Source organism: Helicoverpa armigera, chromosome 8, assembly GCF_030705265.1.
Source record: "Helicoverpa armigera isolate CAAS_96S chromosome 8, ASM3070526v1, whole genome shotgun sequence".
Classification (NCBI taxonomy): Eukaryota; Metazoa; Arthropoda; class Insecta; order Lepidoptera; family Noctuidae; genus Helicoverpa; species Helicoverpa armigera.
Window position 1 is genome coordinate 3,838,184 of NC_087127.1, and position 26,293 is coordinate 3,864,476.

The window sequence follows — 26,293 nt, forward strand, 5'->3', positions numbered from 1 at the left end:
TATGGCTTAAAACAATCAGCTAGATGTTGGTACGAAACATTTGAACAATGTCTCAAAGAAATAGGTTTTCAGAACTCCCCAGTAGATAGGTGTATATATATGAAAGGTAAAGGAGACATTTCTAAAAATATTTACGTAATCTTGTACGTCGATGATTTAGTTATAGCATGTGCAGATTTGCAAACAATGAATAATTTCAAAGCATATTTAATGACTAAATTCGAAATGACCGACTTACACGATATCAAATTATTTTTGGGCATTAAAATAGAGAGACACCATGATAAAATTACTTTAGACCAAAGTGCTTACATTAAAACCGTTTTGAATAAATTTAATATGAGTGATTGCAATCCTATAAACACACCGATGGAGCTTAAATTAAACTATGAAGCTCTTAACGCTGATAAGAAGTGTGACGCACCATGCCGTCACCTGATCGGTTGTTTAATGTACATTATGCTTTGTACGCGTCCGGACTTAAGTACATGCGTAAATATTTTAAGTCGGTACACAAATAAGAACAATAAAGAATTGTGGTTATGCTTAAAGCGAGTTTTAAGATATATCAAAGGCACAATTGATTTGAAGTTAACATATACAAGAAATAATTACAATAACATCCTAAGTGGATATGTCGACTCAGATTGGGGTGGCCACGATTGTAATGATAGGAAAAGCACTACTGGATATGTGTTTAAATTATTTGATCAAAATACAATTACATGGTGTACAAAGAGACAAACATCAGTAGCGGTCTCGTCTACTGAATCCGAATATATGGCTTTATATGAAGCTGTTAAAGAAGCATTATGGCTTAAGTCTCTGGCAGAAAGCATAAACTTAAAATTAATAAGCCCATTATTTTATATGAAGATAATAACGGATGTATTAGCATAGCTAATAATCCAACAAGTCATAAAAGGTCCAAACACATAGATATAAAATATCATTTCTCTAGAGAACAAGTTGAGAAAAATGTAATAAAATTAAATTATATTTCCACAGGTAACCAGTTGGCAGACTTGTTGACAAAACCTTTACCAGTCGTGTCTTTTATAAGACTGAGAAAAGGATTGGGTATAGAATAAGTTTTAATTTAAGTACAATTTCATTATGAAATGGTCTGATCAGGTTTTTCTGGGTTTTCCCTGATCCTGTGCAGCAAATGTTGGACCATTATTGTACAGTTGTCCCAGACCTTACTTGGAAGTATAATATGTTACGTCGTATTTATAAGTTGGTATTCACTTTGTAATGTTGAATTGTAGACTAGATACTGTATAGTAAACTAACGAATGACTAAAAGTTAGGGATTAATTTTTGAGGGGGCGTGTTGGATTATATAAAGCAAAAACTAATACCCCTAACTTTCGATAACATTGTTCTTTGTTCTATCTGAACAATCTACTGTTTATTTAACTCTACACACACTGCGTCACGGGATCTTGTTAGACGGACGTATTGCTTCCAAGTACCATTTAAAGTATAGAATAAATATTTCAATATCAAATTAGTATATTATTTCTTTTAATCCCATACCTCCTATAGCCTATTTGTGTAATTTGTGATCAAGGCACATCTTTCCAAGCAGCCTTGAAAAGCTTTAGAGAGGACACTAAGCGTGATCAAATACTTTCAGATCAAGAACCAGGTTGGTGAAATTATTATTACTACTTTAGTAACCCTGTTTTATATTTTGAATACCTATTCAACAATATATCACACATTAGGATTGGAATGAAAAAAATCACTCCCCACTTTACATATAGTGGGCTCCCTAATAAAACATTTATTTTTTTGCACTTTGTAAAGAAAGAAAAAAAAATTATTAGAATGTAGTACAAATATAGTTGTTTTATGTTAATGGAATCTCACACATTCTACCGAATGGGTGTACAAATTAAATCTCTTTTGTTATCTTTCCTTGTATTTCAGATGGCTCAGTTACTATCAGCGGCGTCAACCTGAGCATTATTTATGACCCGTCACATTTGATTAAAGAAATTAGAAATAATTTCTTGAATAAGAACATAGTCATGGATGGTAAAACATCCAAGTGGACTGATATTGTGGATGTCTATGAAACTGACTGTAAACACACAATCTAGACTCCTTCATATTCAAATTCAAATTCAAATTCAAATAATTTATTTGCTTAAAATGCAGGTTACATTAAAGGTGGATAGGTATTTATTACAGTACCAGATACATTTTGTCGCTTTACGACATGCAAAAGTTTTTATACAGTCACAAAAATTATAACGTCAATACAATAATACAACAATTAACTCTATCAACAAATAACTTAGATAGACACAGCATGCAAAATATATATTTATTTTTGTAACAATTCCGATACAGAATAGAAAGACTTCTCTATAAGCCACGTTTTAAGAATGTTCCGAAACTTGTTGAAGGGCAAATCTTTAATCTTACTAGGAATAGCATTGTATATAAGTCCACACATAACATAACAATTTTTTAAATACATTGTTGTTCTGGGTATATTACCTAAGACAATTCTGTTTGGATTTCTCGTGTTTCTAGGGTACAAGTCCTTGGCTGTTTTAAAGAGATTAGGGTGTAGCTTTACAAACTTCGCTGCTTCCAGGATATACATGCCGGCTAATGTAAGAATTCTAAACTTTTTAAAAAGTGGTTTGCAAGATTCCCAAGGTGGTATGCCAGCAATGGCTCGAACACATTTTTTTTGTGCAAGAAAAGCTTTCTGTACTTCCGTGGAGTTGCCCCATAGTACCAGACCATAATTTAGGACAGAGAAGACGTATCCGTAGTATGCCGCTAGTACAGTTTGAAGTGTAGAAGTTTTGCGTAGTTTATAAAGTACATAAACAAATCTATTAATTTTGTCACACACTTTTTCAACATGAGCTTTCCAATTAAGGTATTTGTCTAAGGTGATACCTAAAAATGTTGTTTCATTTACCTCTGAAATCGGTTGAGATATGTATTTAATTTGCAATTCTTTATGTGGTCTACCGTATGTGCTAAATTGGATAAAATTTGTTTTATTTAAGTTAACCTGTAAATTATTATTGCTAAGCCATTCTATAATAGAATTTATGGAATTATTTATGTCAGAAGTATATGTGTCAATTTCGGATTTTTTATCACATGTCACAATTAAAGAAATATCGTCAGCAAATAAAATGGTAGATTTCGATGTTATGTCTGGAAGATCATTAATATATGTCAAAAATAGTAGTGGACCTAGGATGCTACCTTGTGGGACACCACAATTATTTACCATAGGAGTAGACTTATATGGGCGGAGTTCTTTAGTTTCATCGATATTTACTATTTCAACGTATTGTCTCCTATCTGATAAATAAGTCTGTAACCACCTTAACGCGGGTCCTCTAATACCATATTTATTAAGTTTTTCTAATAGTAGTTTATGGGATACACAATCGAACGCTTTAGACATGTCAAAAAAAATAACTGTGACCAATTTACCAGTATCTAGATTCTTAACCACGGTGCTCACTAGATCAAAACAGGCTAAAGTTGTAGATTTACCCTTCTGAAATCCGTACTGTTCATTACGTAAAATTTTATGTTTCTGAAAGAAGCTTATCAGGCGTCTATGCATCGCTGATTCAAATATTTTTGAAATGATTGGGACCAGTGCTATGGGTCTATAATTACCTAGGTTATCCTTATCCCCTTTTTTATATAAAGGCTTTACTATTGAAAGTTTGAGTGGACTAGGGAAACAACCATTTATAAATGATAAGTTAATTAAGTGAGTTAGTAACGGCGTGATTTCAACGGAACAGGCCTTGAGTATATTTGTTGCTACTCCGTCATAGCCTTCAGCACTGGTGTTATTCAAGGACATTATAATTTTGTGAATTTCCTCACAACTACATGGATGTAAAAAGATGCTGCTATCCATGTTAGTTTTACACGTATTGAATAGAGAGTTATTAGTAGTTGATACATTAATAAAATATTGATTAAATGTTTCAGCTATTTCATATGGGTCACTTATCAACAAGCTTTCTTTTTTAATGCTAGCGATGATCTCTACCTGTTTATTGGCTTCTGATGCATGTTTTATTATTTGCCATGATGTCTTGCAGACATTTTTTGCTTTAGTTATCTTGTCAAAATTACGGATTCTTATTGATTGGTCGATACATTTACGTAAGAGTTTCGAATATGTTTTGTATTTGATTTTGTTTGTTGTGCATTTATCCATATAATATTTGTAGCGTAACGAGCGTTTTGTTTTGCAACTAAGTTTTAGACCTTTAGTAATCCATTTAGATTTACGAACCTTATTGGATCTTTTGATTCTGGTTGTAGGAAAACACAGGTTATAAAACAATGTGAAGGTCTCATGAAATAATTGAAATGCCGATTCAATATTTTCTGCTTCATGTACCTCGAGAAATGATAGACTACGCAGACATTCCCTGAATTTATGTAAATACTCTACGTTATAATGTCTTTTATTAATAAAGTACTCCAATAGTGGCGTTTCTTTGTTTATTGCAGGAATATTAAGCAATTGAGCAGTGTTGTGGTCTGAGATATCTAAATGTAATAGTTCACCTGTAGCATACGCCATATTACTTATAATGTGATCAATGCAGGACTTTTTACGGGTGGGTTTTGTTATGTGCAAGTGTAAGTTATAGTTCTTTGCAAGATCTACTAAAATCTTAGATTCTTTATTGTTCGTTTGTATAGTGTCGATATTTAGATCGCCAGCCAATACGAGTTTTTTACTATGCCTGTAAGTAATTTTATGCAATAAGGTTGTGAGTTTCGCAATAAATAGGTTAAAGTCAGAGTCAGGTGTTCGATATAAGCAAATTATAAACATATTTTGGGATATTAGATCAATAGCACAACATTCGAAATGCTTGTCTATGGAATACTCATTGTTATAGTTTAGTTCTTTATACTGTAATCCTCGTTTAATTAAAATACATACTCCCCCCCGTTTTTGTTTTGCTTGTCTACTATATGACGTTGCTAGGGAGTAACCCGACACATTGGCCATTTGTTCATGACCTCTTTGAATGAATGTCTCAGTTAGACACAAAATGTCCACTTCTTTTCCCTTATCTAACAGTTCATTTAAGTGAATTTCTAGCAAGTGACGCTTACTAAACAAACCAGCAATATTTTGGTGTAGAATTCTTACATATGTTTCATTTGTTTTGTTATTTACGAAAAAATACATTATTTAAAGCAGGTTCTTGGATAGCAGGCGTTGGTTCAGTTTGAGTGCATTGGTCAATCGTAAGACTGTTGTTTTTGTTCAAACCTGAGCAAGAAGCATCAAGGGAGGTATCCTTTATATGTACACTTTTCCGTCCTAAACATGTTCTGTACACAGAGTTGCTAGTGGAAACCAAAAATCTTTGATTATAATCGGTTTGATCAAGTATATAATTTATTCTCTTACATAAATCATAGAAAATATCATGAGAGTTCTCATAATCAATGTCAACGTAAGTACATCGTGTATATTGCTTACAAATTAGTCGTAACATAGTATTTAATTTATATTGATTCATATACCTATTTCTGTAAACCTTTAGAACTAGAACATGACATTTTATGATCTTCATGACTGAACAAAGTTCAGCTGACACGTGAAAGGGATTAGAGTCATTTTGCCCTATAAATAATATAACTCTATCCTGTTCTGTTATGTCGAAAAGTTTAACACTGTTGAGTATTTCTTCTGTACTGGCTTGAGTTTTAACGATTGATATAAATTGATATTGCGAATAGGGATTTCGAGTTCTTGATGAGATGAGATGTTTTGTCAATCCTGAACATTGTTGCCCTCCGAAGATAAATACTTTGTTTATTTTTTCCTGCTCGGATTTTGCATAAGTAGTGGAGTTTGTGCTGTACTTCTTTTGTTGACACGTTGGTAAGGCAATTCCATGTTTTGGTACAGAAGCTTGTGAACTCGCGATGCAAAGCTCATCTTTGGGACCTTCTTCGAATCGTTTATTTATGGTGGGCGCTATGTTCATTGCGTGTTGGTGATATGCTGCTGATGTTGATGCGCTGTTTTGGGAGGCTGCTTTTAGAAAAGCCTCTTTTTCACTAGCCTGATGTTGAGTCCCTGAGGTGGGTTGAATTTCTGGCATACCGGTTGTATTTTGTGTTTCAAGTGGAGGGATTGTAAAAGAATCTGTAAGTCGTCTTTTGGCATTATTTTTTTTGGTAGAAGACTGAGAATTGCGTAGTGATGATAATGGGCTTCTGCAAATCTGTTTCAATATCTCGATTTCCTGTGATAGCTGAGATATTTGTTTTTTTAAATCTGTGTTCTCAAGTATTAAGTTTTCTAGTTCATTTTGTGTAGAATGTAAGCTGGACTTCAAACTATTAATTTCTGTTTTCATTTCTTCTCTGTCCAGAGCTGTCATGTGCGTAGATACATCTAGACTTTTACCCAATAGATCGTCTGAGTATGAAGAGTTAAGGGATGCGCTCATATCTATTTTATCAAGTGACTTATGTTTTCGCAATGGTTTTCTAAAAGTTATATTATTTGTGTCTTCCATCGTCTAGCGCCCTCTATGCGTACAGCACTAAATTAGTATCGTGTTTATTGATCTACGACTGACGCGGTTGTTACAGTTTCCGCTATTTGGCAACAGATGTCACTTAAGGTGCAGGTATCGAAATTAATTAGTGACTGTAATGTAATTAGTCAAGTGATGTCGTAGCTAAGCTATTCGCCAACAGATGTCGCTTGCCAATTGTAAGAGGTAAGTATATCAACGAAACCTCTACCGTCTTTTAGTAGAATGTGTCGAATTTCCAAATTACTGCAGAAGATTTACATAAGTCTAGCACAGTACAATCACGGCTGGTGCGTATATGATTTTCATTTATTATTTATGAATATCAATTAAAAGTACATACGGAATTTAGAAGACTTGTGTTTCTGTAGGTCAATTTTAACACTTGTTATAACTTCAGTCTCGGGCTTGATTATGTGGAGATAACGTTTGTACACAAACTACGGTTTATAATTGACACTTTTATACACACAATATCACTTTTACTGCACAAATTTAATTTTAAAGAATTATTGAACAGAGAGTTGACAGTGGACAATGTTTACTTGCGCGCACCCTCAAAATTGAATGACCAACATGTCATTCCTGAAAAAATCAAGACGATGAAAGTAAGTACCTAGATTGTTATCTTATTTTGTAAGGCTTATGTAGTACTACTAGGTCCGGCAAACTCAACTCACAAAACCGACATGACTCTGATATCTTCTTTCGAACTAACTTCAGTGCAACTTATGATTTTTTTCCCACTTTCAACACAGTTCAGAGAGTGCGATACAATCAAAACTCACTCACTCACAATTTTTTTTTTGTTAGCGTTTCATATTTTATAAATGTTATAATATAGAAACAATATAAGGTATAAGGCATAACGATAAAAACGAAGTTGCACAAAAGTTGGTTAAGAAGAATGCATCACTACTGTTGTATGTCAAGGCCCTGATTATCCCTCACTACTGAGCCTTTGTTTACAAGTCCCTATAGCTAAAAATTTTCTACTTGTTTGTTGCAGGTCAAGAATTGTGTCAGTGCTGAGTTCAACAGTATCTGCAGCTTTGTCCTATACAGCTCAATTTTGTAAGTTTTTATTGAACTGTATCATTCGTTATCAAATACAACAAAGAACCGGGTGTAGAACCAACAGAATTGAAACTAGCATCGGGAGAGAGACTGTGAAATGAGGGTTTTTTCCCTTTTTTCTGCCACCGGGTGGCGCCACGTATTCGTCTGGTCCAAACAGCTGTCAAATAGTATGGAATAGGGTAGTGTCCAGGGTCGAAATAATGAAATAATATTTAGTCCGCTTTTTAGATAATCAAAAAATATTGGATACGTATTTTTTCTTTTTTTAATTAAACATAAAATGACAAAGATAATACATTTCAAAAATTAGGAGTGGGGGCCTTTTACGTCACAGTGTCCTGAAAATTGTAGCAACTTGTGACGTCACACTCAACTTTAACACGCTATATCTTAACAAGTTCTGATCCAATTTAAAAAAGAAAAAATACGTATCGCTTAATTTTGGACAATCTACAAGACGGACTAATTATTATTTTTTAGGAAACTAGCCTATTGTAGGTGCCGAACTTATTGTTTATTGAAATTCTGTTATATTGGAAGTGTTATTGATTTTATTATGGACTAGCTGTTGCCCGCAACTTCGTCTGCGTAGGCAATATAGAATAGTCAAAATACTACTTATCCCGTAGGTGCATTCTTTCACGTGACAGTATAATTAGGATTAGCACTTAGCAGTCGCATAGATTCATTGATCAAGGTTGTGTTGTGGATTTGACCATTTATCTAAACAAAAGAAGTAAAGTTTGTGACGTTGTGAATATCTCTGGATCTAGTCAGCCAATTTGGAAAATTATTACGTATGGTGCGTAAGTAATTTTCACAGGAAACAGTTATAATCTATGTCTATATGCTTTGAGTCTGACAAAGCTGTCATTCGTACATTTTGTGCAGCTGCTGCGACTAATCAGAAGCCAGAAAGTCTGTCAGTTTCACCATGGATATCGTCTTGTGTAGTGAGACTGGATTGAAGATAGGTAGTCGCTCCAAGCAAGATATTGGTACTCAAATAGATTCGGTGACTGGAAGGCAACACCAACATAGTTGGGGAATAGCTGGATGGATGATAAAATGAGCCATCATCATCAGCAGGCGCATAGGGTAGGATAGTTTCACTACTGGGGACAAACACCCATGTATGACGGGGATTTTCTGTGCACTTACTCACAATGGTAAGGCTGACCCCACCTTAGGCGTGCGCGATCCTCGGGCGTGTGAGTAGCGCGGGCGTCGCGAGCACGCTGCATGAACGTCGCGTTTTGCTGCCCTGCGGCATGTGTGAAGAGTGCATGACGCGCTCGCGGCGAGCACGCGGCGCTCGAGTTGCGTTCTTACCCTTCGCCCACTATCCCCGCCGCCCGCTAAACGCCTTAGCAGTTAAACGTCAAGGAGAGCGGCGCGTGCGCGCGCGCGCTGTAGGTAAATGCCGCAGGGCAGCAAAACGCGACGCTCACGCAACGCGCTCGCGACGCACGCGCGGCGCCCGCGCTATTCACACGCCCGAGGATCACGCACGCCCTGTGGGGAGGCCTAAGCCAGGACTCCACCGAAATGTTTGCATTAGTTCACGAATAGGCTAAATGTACGTATCTGTGAGAGTCCACTTCATGTGTTCGTACTTGAAACCTGCAGTTTTGCCAAGATTTTCAAAATGTACGCTTGCAATTTGTCATTTCTTGGTGGAGCCAACAAATCGAAAGAAACATAAGTGTTGTATACTGTGCGTCACTACCGCACACCGGGAAAATTTCGCTCTTGCGGAGGACGTTTATACCATACCCTACCATATTTTGTGTCACACAGGACGACAGTAAGTATCCACCGAAACACTTTCAAAGATCTGATGAACGAACAAATCAGACCTGACTTGGTCACCTGGGGCCAATCAGAGCTCTATGAAGCGATCATATGCTTTGGCTCCTACTGTTATTGTGGTTTCTGAAAATTTTTTCACCTCATTCAACGATGAATGTAATTCTGATGGTACTATTAAGAACACTTGCTTAGCGCAGAAGCTGACGTTGGCAGGTCGACTCTTTTGACTTCTCGAATAGGATACCATTGGTTTTTGTGCAATGCACACCTGCAATGCATGCTGGATTAGGATAGGATACAGGTGGATAGGATTTGCTACAGCAAAAAATTCTGTCTTTGTGATTGAATGACATCAAACGTAGTTTTATATAAAAGGTGTTTTTTTAGACTTGGCTCGGGTCTTACTGAGACTGTTCGTAATCGTGACCAGTGTATTTGCAATCAGAAGTTGAAAGTAAGCATGTCCCTGGTATGCGACGCGCAATTTGTACGTTTTCAGACGCATAAAGCATTTTACGTGTGTATGGTATTAAATCGAGAAAGCTCCCATTTCTTATCTGCACTTTGTATCTGGGCTTGTTCTTAAAGCTACAGAATCCTACATTACCTACCTACCTCACGCTTAGCAGCGCTTGCGAGGGACAGATCCTCCTTTCTTCTAGGATTAAGTATACATATTTTGCATCAGAAAAAATAATTAAGGTCTACTTAATACTACTCACTCAAAGTAATTTGTTTTAAGGCTACCACATTAGTGGAAGATAAGCTAAACTATGTTTATGAAAAAATCCTGATATGAACTCCATCTGTAACTTTAAATGATAATTAATTGTTATACTAAAGTCATCATTTTTGACATAATGTTCAAAAAATAATTTAGATGGCACCGTTTTAAATTTGGCTGAGAACTATTAATTTTCCTTTCATCAAGGTAATAATTATAATTGGATTTTGATGTGGCACGGCAAACTGACAAACACTATTGAAATGTCTATCGAAAAATTACACTACGTGTTAAAATATAGTGAATTACGGAAAATACATAACTCCATCTGTTGAAATAATAATCCTCTATAAAGAATGTATGGTAATTTATTGTCATTTACCACCTCGCTCCTTTGACAAATTTTATGTATTTTATTTAACACAGATTACCACAGATGGAGCTACTTTAACCTTGGCTAAACAAAATTTTCATATTTTTTTTTCTTCCGAAGTTACTTATGAAGGTGTGATTTTCTGTGTAAAGGTTAATAATAGGCCGATTAACTAATATAAGTACAACATTCAAATGTACAGTTTTGACAAACAGATTGCGTGTCGTAATATTTTACATCTTGAATTCACAAAATTAATCATATCTTTTGATAGAGTGAATCGATTTCGATGAAACAAAAACTAAGTAATACCCCAAGTTACGTAGAATTTTTGTATATAAGCATTGTCTGCATTGAATTCTTAGATTTTACGTGAATCCCGAACGAACAAACAGATAAACAGACAAAAATGACAAAAATTATGGAAATGGGTTCTGTTAGTTATCCTTTAACATGCTGGCTATTTTTTTTGTCAATTTCTTCAATGTACAAAAATTACTTTTCTACAGATTTATTATATGTATAGACTACGGTCAGAATAAGGTTTCCGAACTAAAATTTGAGCTAAGAGAGAGGGTGCAAAAGTCACTGGTACTAAGGAAAAGCTTGTTGAAAAAGGATGATGGGTAAAATTGGCCGGTATATCCAATAAAAACCATTCGCATATCAAATGATAGCTTATACCGTAAGCTTCATTTTTTGTTATGGACAAAACCTTGTAAACCACCGGAGAACGAAGATATAACACCTGATAGCATAGGACAGCCCATGGACTTGAACCACTTAATTGCGTATGGGACGGATGTTTAAGTGCATTATTATTGTCAATAACTGTCAGAACGGGTCACAGAAGGTGTCTGTGCCCATATTTTCCAAGTTTATTGAAAAAAAAAAAGATTATTTAGCAGGTAGTATTTACAACGTATGGTGTACGTATTCCGCCGTTCTGGTGTGTCTAACCGGCATAACCAATGAAAACCATTTGCATATCAAATGATAGCTTATACCTTAAGCTTTATTTTTTGTTATGGGCAAAACCTTGTAAACCACCGGAGAACGAAGATATGACACTTGATAGCATAGGACAGCCTATGGACATGAACCACTTCATTTTGTATGGGAGCGATGTTTAAGTGCATTATATTACTGTACATATTAGTCAGGACATATCACACAAGGTGTCTGTGCCCATATTTTCCAAGCTTATAAAAAAAAAAGATTATTTAGCAGGCAGTATTTACAACGTATGGTCTACGTATTCCGCCATTCCGGTGAGTTTAACCGGTATATCCAATAAAAACCGTTCGCATATCAAATGATAGCTTATACCCTAAGCTTCATTTTTTGTTATGGGCAAAACCTTGTAAACCACCGGAGAACGAAGATATGACATTTGATAGCATAGGACAGCCCTTGGACTTGAACCATTTCATTTTGTATGGGAGGGCTGTTAAGTGCATTATATTATTGTCAATAATTGTCAGAACGAGTCACAGAAGGTGTCTGTGCCCATATTTTCCAAGTTTATTGAAAAAAAAAAGATTATTTAGCAGGTAGTATTTACGACGTATAGTGTACGTATTCCGCCATTCTGGTGAGTCTAACCGGCATAACCAATGAAAACCATTTGCATATCAAATGATAGCTTATACCTTAAGCTTTATTTTTTGTTATGGGCAAAACCTTGTAAACCACCGGAGAGCCAAGATATGACACTTGATAGCATAGGACAGCCCATGGACTTGAACCACTTCATTTTGTATGAGAGGGCTGTTAAGTGCATTATATTATTGTCAATATCAGTCAGGACGTGTCATAGAAGGTGCATGTGTCCATATAAAAAAAAATAATAACAGTTAGTATTCACAACGTAAGGTGTAACTATTCCGCTGTTCCAGTGACTTTAACCGGCATAGCCAATAATATCCATTTGCACATCAAATGATAGCTTATACCCTAAACTTCAATTTTTTTTATGGTAGGAACATGGTTAACCACTGGGGAAAAAAGATATCAGTCCTGTAAGCCTACGACTGCCTAGTGAAATAAACTACTTTGGCACGTATGGTATATAAAGAAAACCTATCTTCTTATTATATGTAAATAACGTAGCTTTTTAATATGATGCAGTTATTAATATATTAATCTATTCAAAGATAGAGTGATTGAAGAGGAAGGTTTGTATGTGTAATAACATCCGTTAAATACTGTTTTCCCGTGCCATGGCTGGTGTGGGTCGCTACTTTTCTAATAATTCGACAACCCAGGGCCGACTATCCTGGTGCCGCAGAACGAGGAAATGCTATCTCCAATAATGGAAATAATATAAGGTGGTAGAAGTAAAAGTTTTTATGTTTTGTTTTGCTATTGAAACAATTATGCCTAGTGAAGATCGATTTTAATTGATAGTCTACCCTAGGCTTATTTAAATAAGTGATAAGTTGACGAAAATACATCATACAATGAATTTTTCTACTATGGATTTTATTTTAACACAAAAAAATGGTGCAATAAGTATAAATCTTTTGTGCCCGACTGTACTTATTTCCGGTCGATTCTTGACATGAACTGTTTTATTTCAGTACCTGTTGGGTATAAGCAATAATCTAATATACATCAGAACTTTATTGGTTATCAGGCCAGGGTTCATACAAAATTGCCCATCATCCTTTGTTAACACAATATGATTTAGTTTTTTTTTATTTACTCAACCGCAATAGTAAAACAATAATGCAGTGCTTTAATTATAAAATAAAAAAAAACACTAAAATCGTTCACTATTCATAGTAAAGATAAGCACTTTGACAGGTACCTGGACCTGACGACTCGGTGCTGCCACCTCGTGGACGCCATTTTAGAAAACCCTCATTAAACATAAAGGGCCTTACTACAAAAACTTTAAACCCTGTTTTACACTTGTCTAATAAAATTTTGGCTGCAAAATGAACCATATGTCAACGTCATAATTTGACATTTTTTTAGACAAGGCATAAACTGACGTTTAAAAGTTTTTGTGGTAAGACGGAAAGGGCCTTACTACAAAAACTTTAAACCCTGTTTTACACTTGTCTAATAAAATTGTGGCTGCAAAATGAACCATATGTCAACGTCATAATTTGACATTTTTTTAGACAAGGCATAAACTGACGTTTAAAAGTTTTTGTGGTAAGACGGAAACAGTCAAAGTCAAATCATTTATTTCATTTAGGCCTTTACAAGTACTTATGAATTTCAAACATATAACTAAGTTTGATTCTAGTTGTCTTTAGTTCTCGTTTAATTAAACTTCACCTATTATGTTAACTGGGTTTGGTTGCTAGAGTGAATCAAATGTTCCTACTTTAATGATGCATAGCTGTGGCTATCTCTGGTAATTTATTTTTGTTGAGCACCAATATCGGAAACAAACTGTCCAGGATAGAGCGAAGTGGAAGAAGAAGATTCGGAAAGCGGACCCCGTCACAAGACGGGATAAACGCTAAGAAGAAGAAGAAGACCAATATCGGAAACAAAATCGATACCTACACATGCGTGTATGTGAATCCCTGCTAATATTATAAATGCGAAAGCGACTCTGTCTGTCTGTTTGTTACGCTTTCACGTCTAAACCACTGAACTGATTTTAATAAAGTTTGGTACAGAGATGCTAGTCATATGCTTTAAAGAGCTGGCACTCCTTCTTTCTGGATCAGCCTCTTTATCCAGTCGCCTAGAGAGACTTTAAGCGCAGTGTTGTGCTTACAAATATTTATTGTTTCAGCACACTATGCGGATGGCAGGCCTGTCAGTGGCACGATAAAAATACTGCTGAAACAGTACTGTTTTTCGACAGACTTTTTGATAGCGTGAATGGAGCAGGATCTGCAAAGGGAGCCAGAGGAAAATTAAGAACTGCAGTGACAAAAAAATGGGTATGATTTAAGCTGTCACCAATTTAATTCATTTTGTGTTTCTTAAATAATAGGGTTTGCCCTCAAAATAGTAGATTTGTCACCAAAATGTATCACCAAACAGTATAAAATCAATTCCACAATAAATTACCGAAAATCATGGAGATATGGGGTCAAGTACCAAATAAATGGTTTTGTATGTATTATAATAGGTTTGTCCTAATAGTATTTAAGCAAACTAATTTAAAGATATCACCAATAAATCATATATTATTTCACTAGAAAATTTCATGAAGGTCTAAAAATGTAGGGTAGTCGTCTTCATCCTTTGAACCAAAGGGTCTTAATTTCCACAGGTAGTATAAATATATTTAAATTAAATTTCTAGCTGAATAGTAAATAAAACACTTAATTAAAGTCAAAATAATCAATATTTATTGTTAAAAATATCAATCACTGAATAATCAGCGCTGGTTTGGATTTTGAAGGGCGCCCCCTTTTTCTTTTCTGGCCGATAAGTAAATTTTTTGCTTCCGGTGGGGGGCTAATAAAATGCACCCACAACAATGAACGTAATCTTGCATCTCGCTGCCCGCGCTGCGCATCGTACAACCAACCTACAACCTATTCTTTGAGGCCCGAAACGCGCCAATTTGTCTCCCTTCCCTTGCTCTTCCCTTTGAACATATTTTCATTAAAATTATAAACTGATGTATTAAATTGGTAACGAATACATGATTTTCATAACTGAACGAAATAAAATGTATCTACTGTATTGGTAACAAAATAACAAATAAAAAGGAGTCGCAGTCAGGGATCGATTAATCGATTTATTTGGTGACAGATCTACCATTCTGAGCACCAAGCTATTATTTAAGTAATAAAACTATTATTATAAGAACGAAGTTCATATTCATGTAATGCACTTCAATTTTATTGGTAATCCATCTCATATTTTACACATTATATTAACAATAATTTGGTAATTCATACCTGGGAACACTCTTTGTTTATCTGAGAACGAAAATATTTCGTGGCGATAGATCTATTTATTAGGTGATACAACTTGATGACAAATATAAATTTTGGTGACAAAAAATATAGTTCCCCAAAAAAATCACCACACCATAAATTTTGGCCAGAAGCAATTAGGAAATTGGAAAATTTGAAATTTGTTGATTCTGTAGGGAAGGTAAATAAATTTGAAGGGAACAGTGAAACAGAATATAAATATAATATGGAATTTTATTATGTGACTTTTCAGAATACCATGTTTCTTAAAGTGTTTCTTACATGCTTGACAAAAGACACATTTCTTCTATAATAGATAATATAATAGGTCATAGACCTTAAAGAAGGTATTACATTGTATCTAACTTCTTTTCAACACCCCCCTTCAAGGTAATACCTACCTACAACATAGCATAACATTACAAAACATAAACACATAAATATAAGTTAATCCTCATATAAACTACACTTATTCATGAATCGAAACAATAAATTTTTATTTAAGGCTTTTGTAAAAATATCGGCTGTCTGATCTTCTGCTTTAACATATTTCAAAACTAACTTGCCTTTCTTAATTAATTCCTTAATATAGTGATATCTAAGGTCTATATGCAAAAACTGTTTATATGCATCGGTCTAGATCTCGGTGGTTAAATAAATATAGATGCATCCTCTAGACACCGACTTCTAGACCGATACACCTAACATCTTTTTAATTTCTTTCTTGCTTTTGTTTTCTTGTTGCTTTTTTATATGTCTGAAGTTGGATTTGTATGTAAAATGCTACAAAATAAAATAAAGCCGACTTCATAAAACAAAGAAAGGGACAGAATTACACTTTTGTCAAGGCTCTAGAAACGTAAAGCCATCAGCCCCGAATCCTACTCTCTAGCAGTCGCAGTCGTTGTTACAAGTTGTCCGGCGGTTTCGAAAAAAACCTGAAACTGGGGCTCGTTAGGTGATTAATCCCTCAAAAAAAAATATCCCATTAGTAGTGAATTCTCATCACCTAAAATAAAACAAGCTCCAACACAAGGTTACGTTATAAATTGTAAAGGAGTTCCCATAACTATATCTGATCTTTGCTATCGATCCCACAATAGCAGTCAAACCTATCTATGTGGAAAGTCTTCGCCAATACGAATAAAATAAGCCCAAACACGTTCAGGATTTCCCTCTACTCTCTGTAGTCTCCATAATCAAATCAGCTCCAAACCTTCACTGTTTACCAGTACCCTCAAAAATACACTCACATGTCTGGTTTTGACTCGATGCGTGCCTACAATATTCAAAAGTTGCCCTCGATTTCTCAGGGTTTCCAGATCCTCTTCAGATCCTGGTCATCCGGATTGGCATCTTCGTTCTTTATGAAAAGTCTTTAACAATAAAAACTAGCATTGCAACCTGTACAATCCTCTGAAACTGCTTGTCTTTTATATTTTTCAAACGATCCTGGACATTCGTCTCTATGGAATTTTAGTAAAATATTTATATTCAAAGAAACGTCATACCATTCTGCACAATTTAAAACTACTTTGATTCATGTCCGCCAGTTTTTACCTTTAAGACATAATTTGTTATTTTCAATCAGATTTCTGAATGATGACTATAAAAATGTTGTATATAAATAACTTTAACAAGGTACTGGCCTACTATTTTAGTTATATTATAAAATAAAAAAATATTAACTACATATTTTGACTCTCACGAAATTACCATAACTATGATTGTTCTAAACTGAACGGTTGGCGCGAGACTCACTTTTTATCTATACAGGATTTGTACGGAACCCTCGGTGCGCGAGTCCAACTCGCACTTGGCCGGTTTTTTACCTATTTACCTACCACTGGAAAACCTTTTTTCTTTTATCCTCCTCCTCCGAGCCTTTTCCCAATCATGTTGGGGTCGGCTTCCAGTCTAAGGGCCGCCGTACACGGACTGCTCGAGCAGTTAGCGGCTGAGTGAAATACACGGACCGCTCGAGCGGTCGGCGTCGACTGCTTGAGCTGTCGGTTGTTGACTGCTCGAGCTACGACCCAACTGCTCGAGCAGTCAAATGAGAAAACAGACGCCGCGAGGCCGCAAAGGGCGGGGGGGAGAGGGAAGTCGGAGAGCTGTCGACTGCTCTAGCGCAGTCAACGGCTCGAGCAGTCGGTGTATGCCTCGCAACCGCTCGCGAGCGGTCGACGGCACGATGGAATTTCATCATGCAGTTGACGGCTTGAAGCGGTCGCGACTGCTCGAGCAGTCGTGTGTACGGCAGCGAATGAATAACTATAGTTCACTGCGCGGTCGCGGCTTTAAGCAGTCGGTCTCAACTGCTTGAAGCAGTCCGTGTACGGCGGCTCTAACCTGATTCAGCTGAGTACCAGTGCTTTACAAGAAGCGACTGCCTATCTGACCTCCTCAACCCAGTTACCCGGGCAACCCGATACCCCTTGGTTAGACTGGTGTCAGACTTACTGGCTTCTGACTACCCGTAACGACTGCCAAGGATGTTCAATGACAGCCGGGACCTACAGTTTAACGTGCCATCCGAAACACAGTCAATGGTGTCTAAGATATACTTAGAAAGTACATACAAACTTAGAAAAGTTGCATTGGTACTTGCCTGACCTGGGATCGAACCCGCGCCCTCATACTTGAGAGGTTGGTCCTTTACCCACTAGGCCACCAAGACTATAAAACCTTTTTTCTTTTATGTTCCCAATTAATCACACCATCGTGCTATCGAAGAAGCCAATATTTAATTTTGTGGGGAACAATTTGAAAATTAGCCCTTTTAAGTATACTTGTAAAGGTCTTCAATAAAACTTGGGGTGAACTTCAAGGCAATTTATTTGCTTACAATTTATTTGGCTATGTAGTGTATTTGGCTGTGTACTACTCTATACGGACCGACGCGCGGTACGGTCTCGGCCAGTTCGCGTCGTGACGTCACGAAACAAGCAGGATACGTTACCACGAGGCGAGCGGGCAGGGGCGGCTCAGACCATGGAAATCTATACATATAATTTGGAGAAACTGGACGCGGATATGGCAAAGGTACCTAGTGCTCTAAATACCGGTATCAATACCGGTATTAAAAATTTCAATACCGTGATCACGTGATTACGGTATTGTCGGTCATGCAAATATTGCAATACTCCGGATATTAAAAGTTGTAGCTCCTTTATGCGTCTTCGAAGTGTTTTTGCAAGATTTTGGCTTACATCATTAGCTTGTCCATCTAACTTCGTCAACATACATTTTAGCGCAATATCCGCTTTTAGTAAATTGTCATCCCGTTTAGAGTTACTTTGACTACAGAAAGGCTGTTGTAAATATTTTTTAACTAGCTTCTGCCCGCGACTTCGTACGCGGATCCTGTCCCTTATGCCAGCGACTACGGGGTCAGCAAAATCAAAGATCTTAATCGTCTGATATTGAATTTAAAGAGCCCGTTGACTTGAAAACAACGGAATACGCATTAGAAACGTTCCATATATTTAATTTTTGTACTTCAACGGCAAAAGCACAGCAGACTAAACAAAACGCTGAGAACTGAACCGCAATAGACGCGACCATAGGGATAAAAGTAGTGATTCTAATTAGTCCGCATTTAAGTTGTGTGTGGCAAAAATATTACACGTATTATTACGTAAAAAACATTAAATAGATGACAAAGTCGTGGTGGTTTAGTGGGTAGAGAACCAATCTCTCAAGTATGAGCGTGCGTCTTTGATTCCAGGTCTGGCAAGTACCTGCCAATGCAACTTTTCTAAGTTCGTATGTAGGTACTTTCTACGCATATTTTGGATACCAATGACCGTTATTTGGAAGGCATGTTAAACTGTAGGTTCCGGCTGTCATTGAACATTCTTGGCAGTCGTTATGGGTAGTCAGACCAGTAAGTCTGACCAGTTTTACCAAGGGGTGTTGGGTTGAGCGGGTAACCGGGTTGTGGAGGTCAGATAGGCAGTCGCTCCTTGTAAAACACTGGTACTCAGTTGCATCGTGACTGGAAGTCGACTCTAACATAATTGGGACAAAGGCTCTTGAGATAATAACGACAATAATAGTGAGATATAAGCACCGCAGGACATCTGAGGCCGATGACGGGGAGTAGCTACCCCGCGGGGCTATATATACTGAGTTCTCCAGGGAGAGTATACTGCCCCCATCTCCGGCCGGTAGGAGTGAACCATGACGGGGGTAGGTCTCAAGCCTCTGGCTTGGCTTGGCCGTCCAGAGTGGAGTCGCTAGAGCAGGATTAGTAGCCCTGCTCGGAGGATGCCTCGTGGTAAGTGACCCACAGGGAGCGCGTAATCTGCGTTTAAAATCCGCCGAGGTATTCTCACACTTCAGCCGCTCATGTCCCTGTTGCCCTCTTGTTGCTATTCAGTGACTGATTCCCGGGGGCCCAGTAAGTGAGCTGGCGAAGTCTCCACCTGCAATTTTTACATGTATCTAATACATTGTCACCGGCAGGTGCCATAGTTCCCGTAGTTTTAACGATGTCCACCGGGGATTGTCCTTGAGTTCATATTTCTATAGTGTATAAAGGGATAATCGTCGGTTTTGTGTCACCATACCTATTTCATAACATTCGTTTCTATACATTTCAAGTGTAGTATTGCTCTTGAAGTTCCACATCAGGTGTTCCAGATCTTCGATGTATATACGTCAATAGAGAGTGCTTATTAGATTGAAGCACTTTTGCAAAAACGTCATATCTTTATATGCTATAGTCTAGCTGGGCTCCTGGGGTTCCACATCAGGTGTTTTACATCTTCAATTTTTATAAGTCAACAGAGAGTTCTTATCAGATTGAACAACTTTTGCTAAAACGTCACACCTCTATATGCTATAGTCTAGCTGGGCCCCTGGAGTTCCACATCAGGTGTTTTAGATCTTCAATTTGTATAAGTCAATAGAAAGTGCTTATCAAGTTGAACAACTTTCGCTAAAACGTCATACCTGTATATGGTACAGAGAAGCTGGGCTCTTGGGGTTCCACATCAGGTGTTCCAGATCTTAAAATTTATTATCTCAGCTGAAAATGCTCATCACATGAAACAATTTTTGCTATGGCACCATTTTGGTATCTCTTATAGTTTTGTTGGTCTGTTGGTATTCTGCATCAGGTCTTCAAGTTTCGAAGATAAATTATAGCCTATATGTTGACCAGGCTTAACTGATACACCAAAGAAAAAATCAATGAAATCCGTCCAGTAGTTCCGAAGATTAGCGTGTACAAACAAACAGACATACAGACAGATTTTTTTTTTTTGGATTTGTGATCCATTACTGTTTCTAAACCCCACCCAATTATTATTTTTTTAATATATTCAATGTACAGACACAGTTTTTTTACAGATTTATTATATGTATAGATATTGTCAAATCGAATTCGTCTAATTCGAAATCGGAGTTTAATTTTAGATCGATTAAAATTTTAAAACACAATCCTTTAGTTTCAAAAAGCATCCAATCATAGCCCCGACACTATGACTAAAAATGAGATTGACTTCATCATGACGAACAAGAAGCACATAGAAACGTCTCCGTGATCAATAGGTTTAATACCGGTAGCGATTACCGACTTGTCTGAGGCTCTCTGAATATCAACTTCAAGGCCGAGCGTTTACGTCTGATGAAGGCCAAGCTCCGACCAACACTGCTCCAAATCATTTCAAGATCTGAAACGTTCCAGTCAAATTTGGAGAACCGATTTGCCGCCGTGGAAACCACAACAGACGTTAACCAGAACCATGAATATGTGGTTCGGATCCTCAGGGAGGAAGGTTCGAGATTCTGTAACAGGCAGCGTAAGGGCAAGAGATCAAAGCTTTCGGAAGAGACATTAGGGCTTATGAAGAAACGACGTGAAAACCCGCCCGTCACTACGTCAGCTAAGCGGGCTCTAAACCAAGAGATCAACAAGCACGTACGACGCGACCTCCGGTGCTCTAATACTCTTGACATTGAAAGAGCAATTGAGCTGAATCGGGGGTCAAAGGTGTTCGTACAATCTCTTGGAAGAAGCCACTTGACGAAGCTGACCACAAGTGGAGAAGTCATTTCTTCGGTGCCGGCAGTCCTTTCGGAAGTGCATCAAGCGTATACGCATCGCATGCATCTCGACCTGATCCCGGAAATGAGGATTCTAGAGCCACATTAACACGCCATTTCATCGAAGACCTGCCAGAAGTCAGCAGTGGCGAAATCGAGATCGCTCTGAGACAGCTCAAAAATGGAAAAGCCCCTGGCGAGGATGGCATTACAACAGAGCTATTAAAAGCAGGAGGTAAGCCTGTACTGGGGGAGCTCCAGAAGCTTTTTAACGATGTCCTGTTTGAAGGGAGAATTCCATAGACGTGGAGTAGGACTGTTGTCGTCCTGTTCTTCAACTTCAACTGTGTCTAGCATTTGTGGACTATGAGAAGGCCTTTGACTCGGTTGAAATATGGTCTGTTCTGGAGTCCCTGCAGCGTTGCCAAGTAGATTGGCGATACATCCTAGTGATGAGATGTCTCTTTACTACTGATTAACAAAACAATAACATCGTTTGGCTCGCTCGACCGATTAAGAATTCAGTTGTTTAAGAAAGGTGGAGGTATGCTGGAGATAAAAGTTGTCGCTTAACACACAAGTGTGAAGTGTGAGAATAATATTACCAGTACTTACATCTTACGAGTACGTAGTTATTTATCTTATTTAAAACAACTTCCTGCTACTTATTACAACAAACCACAATAATTAAAATTATAAAAAGATGTAATACCGTAATCACGGTATTGGCTCGTCAATACCGGTATTGAAAAAAGACCAAAATATATCCGTGATCACGGTATTACGGGATACCGTACCACGGGTGTGCGTTCGCGCAGCGGAATGTTGTTGAATTTAAAGATTTTAATTATGCAGGTAATTAGTGTAAGACGTCCTATAATTGTGTATGGTAAATAAAAATTTGTGTATGCAGCCATTGTGGAGAAATTCACTAAAAACAGATTCCGCTGGGCGAACGTTGGCGAACGTTGTCCTGGCGGAACTTTTTTTAATCCATAGACTTTAGAAGAAAAGAGATGTGTCCGAAAATTTGTGTGTATTTGTGTATAATTGATTATGTATGAATGAAATCAGTGCATGCATAAACTTCGGAGAAATTCAAGTTCCCGCTACGCGAACGTTTGGCCATTAGCTGGTTTTCATATAAAGCGCTTACATAGAGAGCTATAGATTTTTACATACGTTGTTTTGAATTTGTTTATATTTGTTTAAAAAACAGATTTAGAAAAAGAGATTTTCACGTTTACACAAACCTTGTAAGTGTCTCCAACATGTTGCCAAGTATCAATGATGTTCCGTTAGTAATTAAAAAGTTATAGGATATTTTACTATGAACAGATCACTGTTTACAAAGCAGTCGTTTAAACGTGAAAATCTAGACCCCAAACTGCATACTTTAAGAACTAAGACCTAATAAGTGTATTTTACGTTTATATTTTTATCTTTTAAACCCTACGACTTTTTTAAAATCTGTTTTTTAAACAAATATAAACAAATTCAAAACAACGTATGTAAAAATCTACAGCTCTCTATGTAAGCGCTTTATATGAAAACTAGCTAATGGCCAAACGTTCGCGTAGCGGAAACTTGAATTTCTCCGAAGTTTATGCATGCACTGATTTCATTCATACATAATTATGTATGAATGAAATCAGTGCATGCTATACAGTCATTTCGCGGAAGGCATACTTGAAGTAGATTTTGTATAAGACGAGTGTGCTGATAACGGGAAAAATACCAGAATGGTCAAATTGACTCCAGTTTTTGAGATAAACGCTTCTATTTTCATAAAATGCTTCAATAAATGGGCCAAAAGATGTATTTAAAATTTATTTTTATTGTTTACCTTTACAAAAATACACAAAAATAATAATAGTTTGGGGTACCTTTAACTAGAATAAATAAATGAAGATCATGAAAAACTTTTCCTTTGGGATTTTCTCTTATTTACTTTGTTTTGAAAGGAAAAATGCGCTTTAACACAAAACAACCGATTTATAACTGATAACTTCAGGGTCTGATAGCTATAAAGTTAAGTTGTTGCAAATAAATCCCTGAAAAAATAACAAACGTAAGTGAAAACAAATCAATGAACTACAATGTTTGTAGGGTAGTTTGAAATTTTCAATTATTTCTTAGTTCCGTTTATCTCAATAACCAGAGTGAATCAAAAATAAATAAGCATGCAGCGTGAAGGTCTAATATGAGTATTAACAAAAACCATTAACAAAATCCCTGCCGCAGATTTTTTTATTTTTTTTGTATAGCAGTTATATAATTGATTATAATCAATTATACACAAATACACACTAATTTTTGGACACATCTCTTTTCTTATAAAGTCTATGGATTAAAAAAAGTTCCGCCAGGACAACGTTCGCCAACGTTCGCCCAGCGGAATCTGTTTTTGGTGAATTTCTCCACAATGGCTGCATACACAAATTTTTATTTACCATACACAATTATACTGCCCTGATAAGCCGAAAAGCGCTAACTCAATCAGAGTAAGTTTTGAGAAAAACGACTTTTTGTGAATGGATTTTCCCACCTTCAAACGGGGGTTAAAACTAATATTTTTAAAACTGTCAAAACTTATATAAACGTATTTTTGACCCTAGATATACCATTAGATGCGAAATTATTCTAGCTATTGAATGGTATAAAAAAAACTAAAAGGGCGTATCTCAGAGATAGCGCCTTTCGGCTTAGCAGGGCAGTATAGGACGTCATACACTGATTATCTGCATAATTAAAATCTTTAAATTCAACAACATTCCGCTGCGCGAACGCACACCTACGAAACGCGAGTCAAACATTCCAACGTTTTATGAATCATACGGTATTGCAAGGCCTAGTCTTCCTATTCAGTTTCGTCGATGACGTCATTATAGCGAGCGACTCTATAGAAGAAAACAAAAGGCATCTCAGGCAGGTTTTCGAACATTGTTTATACACAGTGACCTTAATAAATGCGACTATGTATTTATCCGTAACGACGCAGTTCGCAAACCTTTAACACCTACCTATGACGTTCCATATAAAGTATTAGAAAGAAAAAGTAAAGTTTTTGTAATTCAACTACCAAATAGAAAAATTAACGTATCCATAGATAGACTTAAGCCAGCATATGTACTAAATGAAGACGGTAATGATAAGCAATCTGATATTACTGTAAGAAACGCTCTTAGTAATAGTAACCCGGTACTACTGTCACCGTCCCCCACCATGTAGAGCTCTCTGGCTAAAACAAGTCGCAGTGGTCGCACCATTAGGCGACCTGTAAGATTTGATGATTGTTACGCCCTTGGAGGGTAATAATGGCAGGTTAGGTTTTCTGGCGTTGCCGTAACGGAAGCTGCCGGCCTTTATGGTGTTTATTAATTATAGCAGAGCGGACTGTTATACACTGTATGCACTTTAAGCATGTGTGAGAGACCACCCAGCGCGATGTTTGTCATCCCGTGAGACAGCGGGCAGTACTAATTAATAATCCGATCTAACCAGTCGTTTTCCTCATACAGTGACTCTCTCATCCAGTGACTATCTCATCCAGTGACTCTCTCATCCAGTGACTCTCTCATCCAGTGACTATCTCATCCAGTGACTCTCTCATCCAGTGACTTTCTCATGCAGTGACATTTACCAGTGACGTTTTATGTAATCATTTGTGTTTTACTGCAGAAAATTCTAATATACCTAATATTTGGAAATTTGACCTTTTATTCCAAATCACCTAACTCTCTAACAGGACGTTACGGCAACTACCCTTAAGAAGAATATGTAAGTCATCGTATAGCCCTTATGGCATACTTTTAAGACGGCCCCTAAAATGGGTGGCTGCACCCAGTGTAAAACACTAGTATAGTTATTAAGCTGAGTTGTTATTAATAACAAACTAGGTCTCGCTTACTAACAACTTAAAATGATTGTGCAACAATGTATGTGCCACCTATGTTGAATGTAAGACAAATATATTTTCTGCTGATATAGTGTCTACCTACTTACCTTTGAACAATAAGCCTTTCACACATTGTAAAAGGCACTGATTTAAATAGCGTTAGCCTTTGTCAGATAACCACTCGCCATACAAGTAGCTATAATCACGTACGTCAAATATTTTTTGACTATCATCATGGGCAAAACATACGGCAAAGAAGAAGCTGTGATCGCCCAAAATAACGCGATAGAATCAAAAGTGACGAGATACGAGATCGGTTTCGCAGTCATGGCAACCGCAGTAGTCCTCATCGCAGTGTTAATATCGTGTCGTCATTTCCGAAACCGCGTTAAGAAACTTGTGCATAAAGAAATAGTGAACACAGCTGGTGTTGTGACCACGTTGCCTGGGCGCATAGAAGCTCGTACGATGACGCAGCAGCCACCGCAGGCTAGCTACGCGTAGGAGGTCCGCCCAATACAAAATGTTATTGTTCTGTTATGGCCAGTGCTTATCGCAATATGTAATAGAATACCTTCCCTGCAATGTAATGTTTATGATTTTTGTATCTTACTTTGTATTGTAATTGTATTTACTTTGTGTTGTGTGTAGTAAGTAAGATATATTTTGTTGTGTTTTAAGAAAATTTGTGACAAATTTTGGGGGGGAGTACTGTAGGGACACATGTAAGTATGTATGGCAGAGTGCAAGGCAAGCAAAAACTTGTGTGAGCGTGAAGTATGCGAGGCACGGACAGTTACTGCGCACTGGTCCGAGTGAACAGTTCTATCTGGGGGTTTACGCGAAATATATCCGGTATCCGAA

General features: G+C 37.0%; 1 protein-coding gene across 2 annotated transcripts; it reads left to right on the forward strand.

Annotated features, from left to right (window-relative positions):
* The first annotated feature begins 1,549 nt into the window (after positions 1-1,549).
* LOC135117227 (uncharacterized) lies at positions 1,550-26,293 on the forward strand. Of its 2 annotated transcripts, XM_064035897.1 has the most exons (6): positions 1,550-1,654; positions 1,939-7,195; positions 7,597-7,661; positions 13,993-14,109; positions 14,337-14,487; positions 25,053-26,293. In XM_064035897.1, exons 2-6 carry the CDS (start codon positions 7,190-7,192, stop codon positions 25,053-25,055), a joined length of 342 nt encoding a protein of 113 aa, XP_063891967.1. In that variant the 5' UTR covers positions 1,550-1,654; positions 1,939-7,189; the 3' UTR covers positions 25,056-26,293. The 2 variants fall into 2 exon arrangements, with proteins under 2 accessions (XP_063891967.1, XP_063891968.1); XM_064035898.1 differs by lacking the exon at positions 13,993-14,109.

What these genes read in the sequence shown, in the direction of transcription:
- LOC135117227 (XM_064035897.1), top strand. An exon ending in GTCCTATACAGCTCAATTTT is followed by an intron (nt 7,662 to 13,992) that starts GTAAGTTTTTAT and finishes CAAACTGTCCAG; the next exon opens with GATAGAGCGAAGTGGAAGAA. An exon ending in ATCGATACCTACACATGCGT is followed by an intron (nt 14,110 to 14,336) that starts GTATGTGAATCC and finishes TTATTGTTTCAG; the next exon opens with CACACTATGCGGATGGCAGG.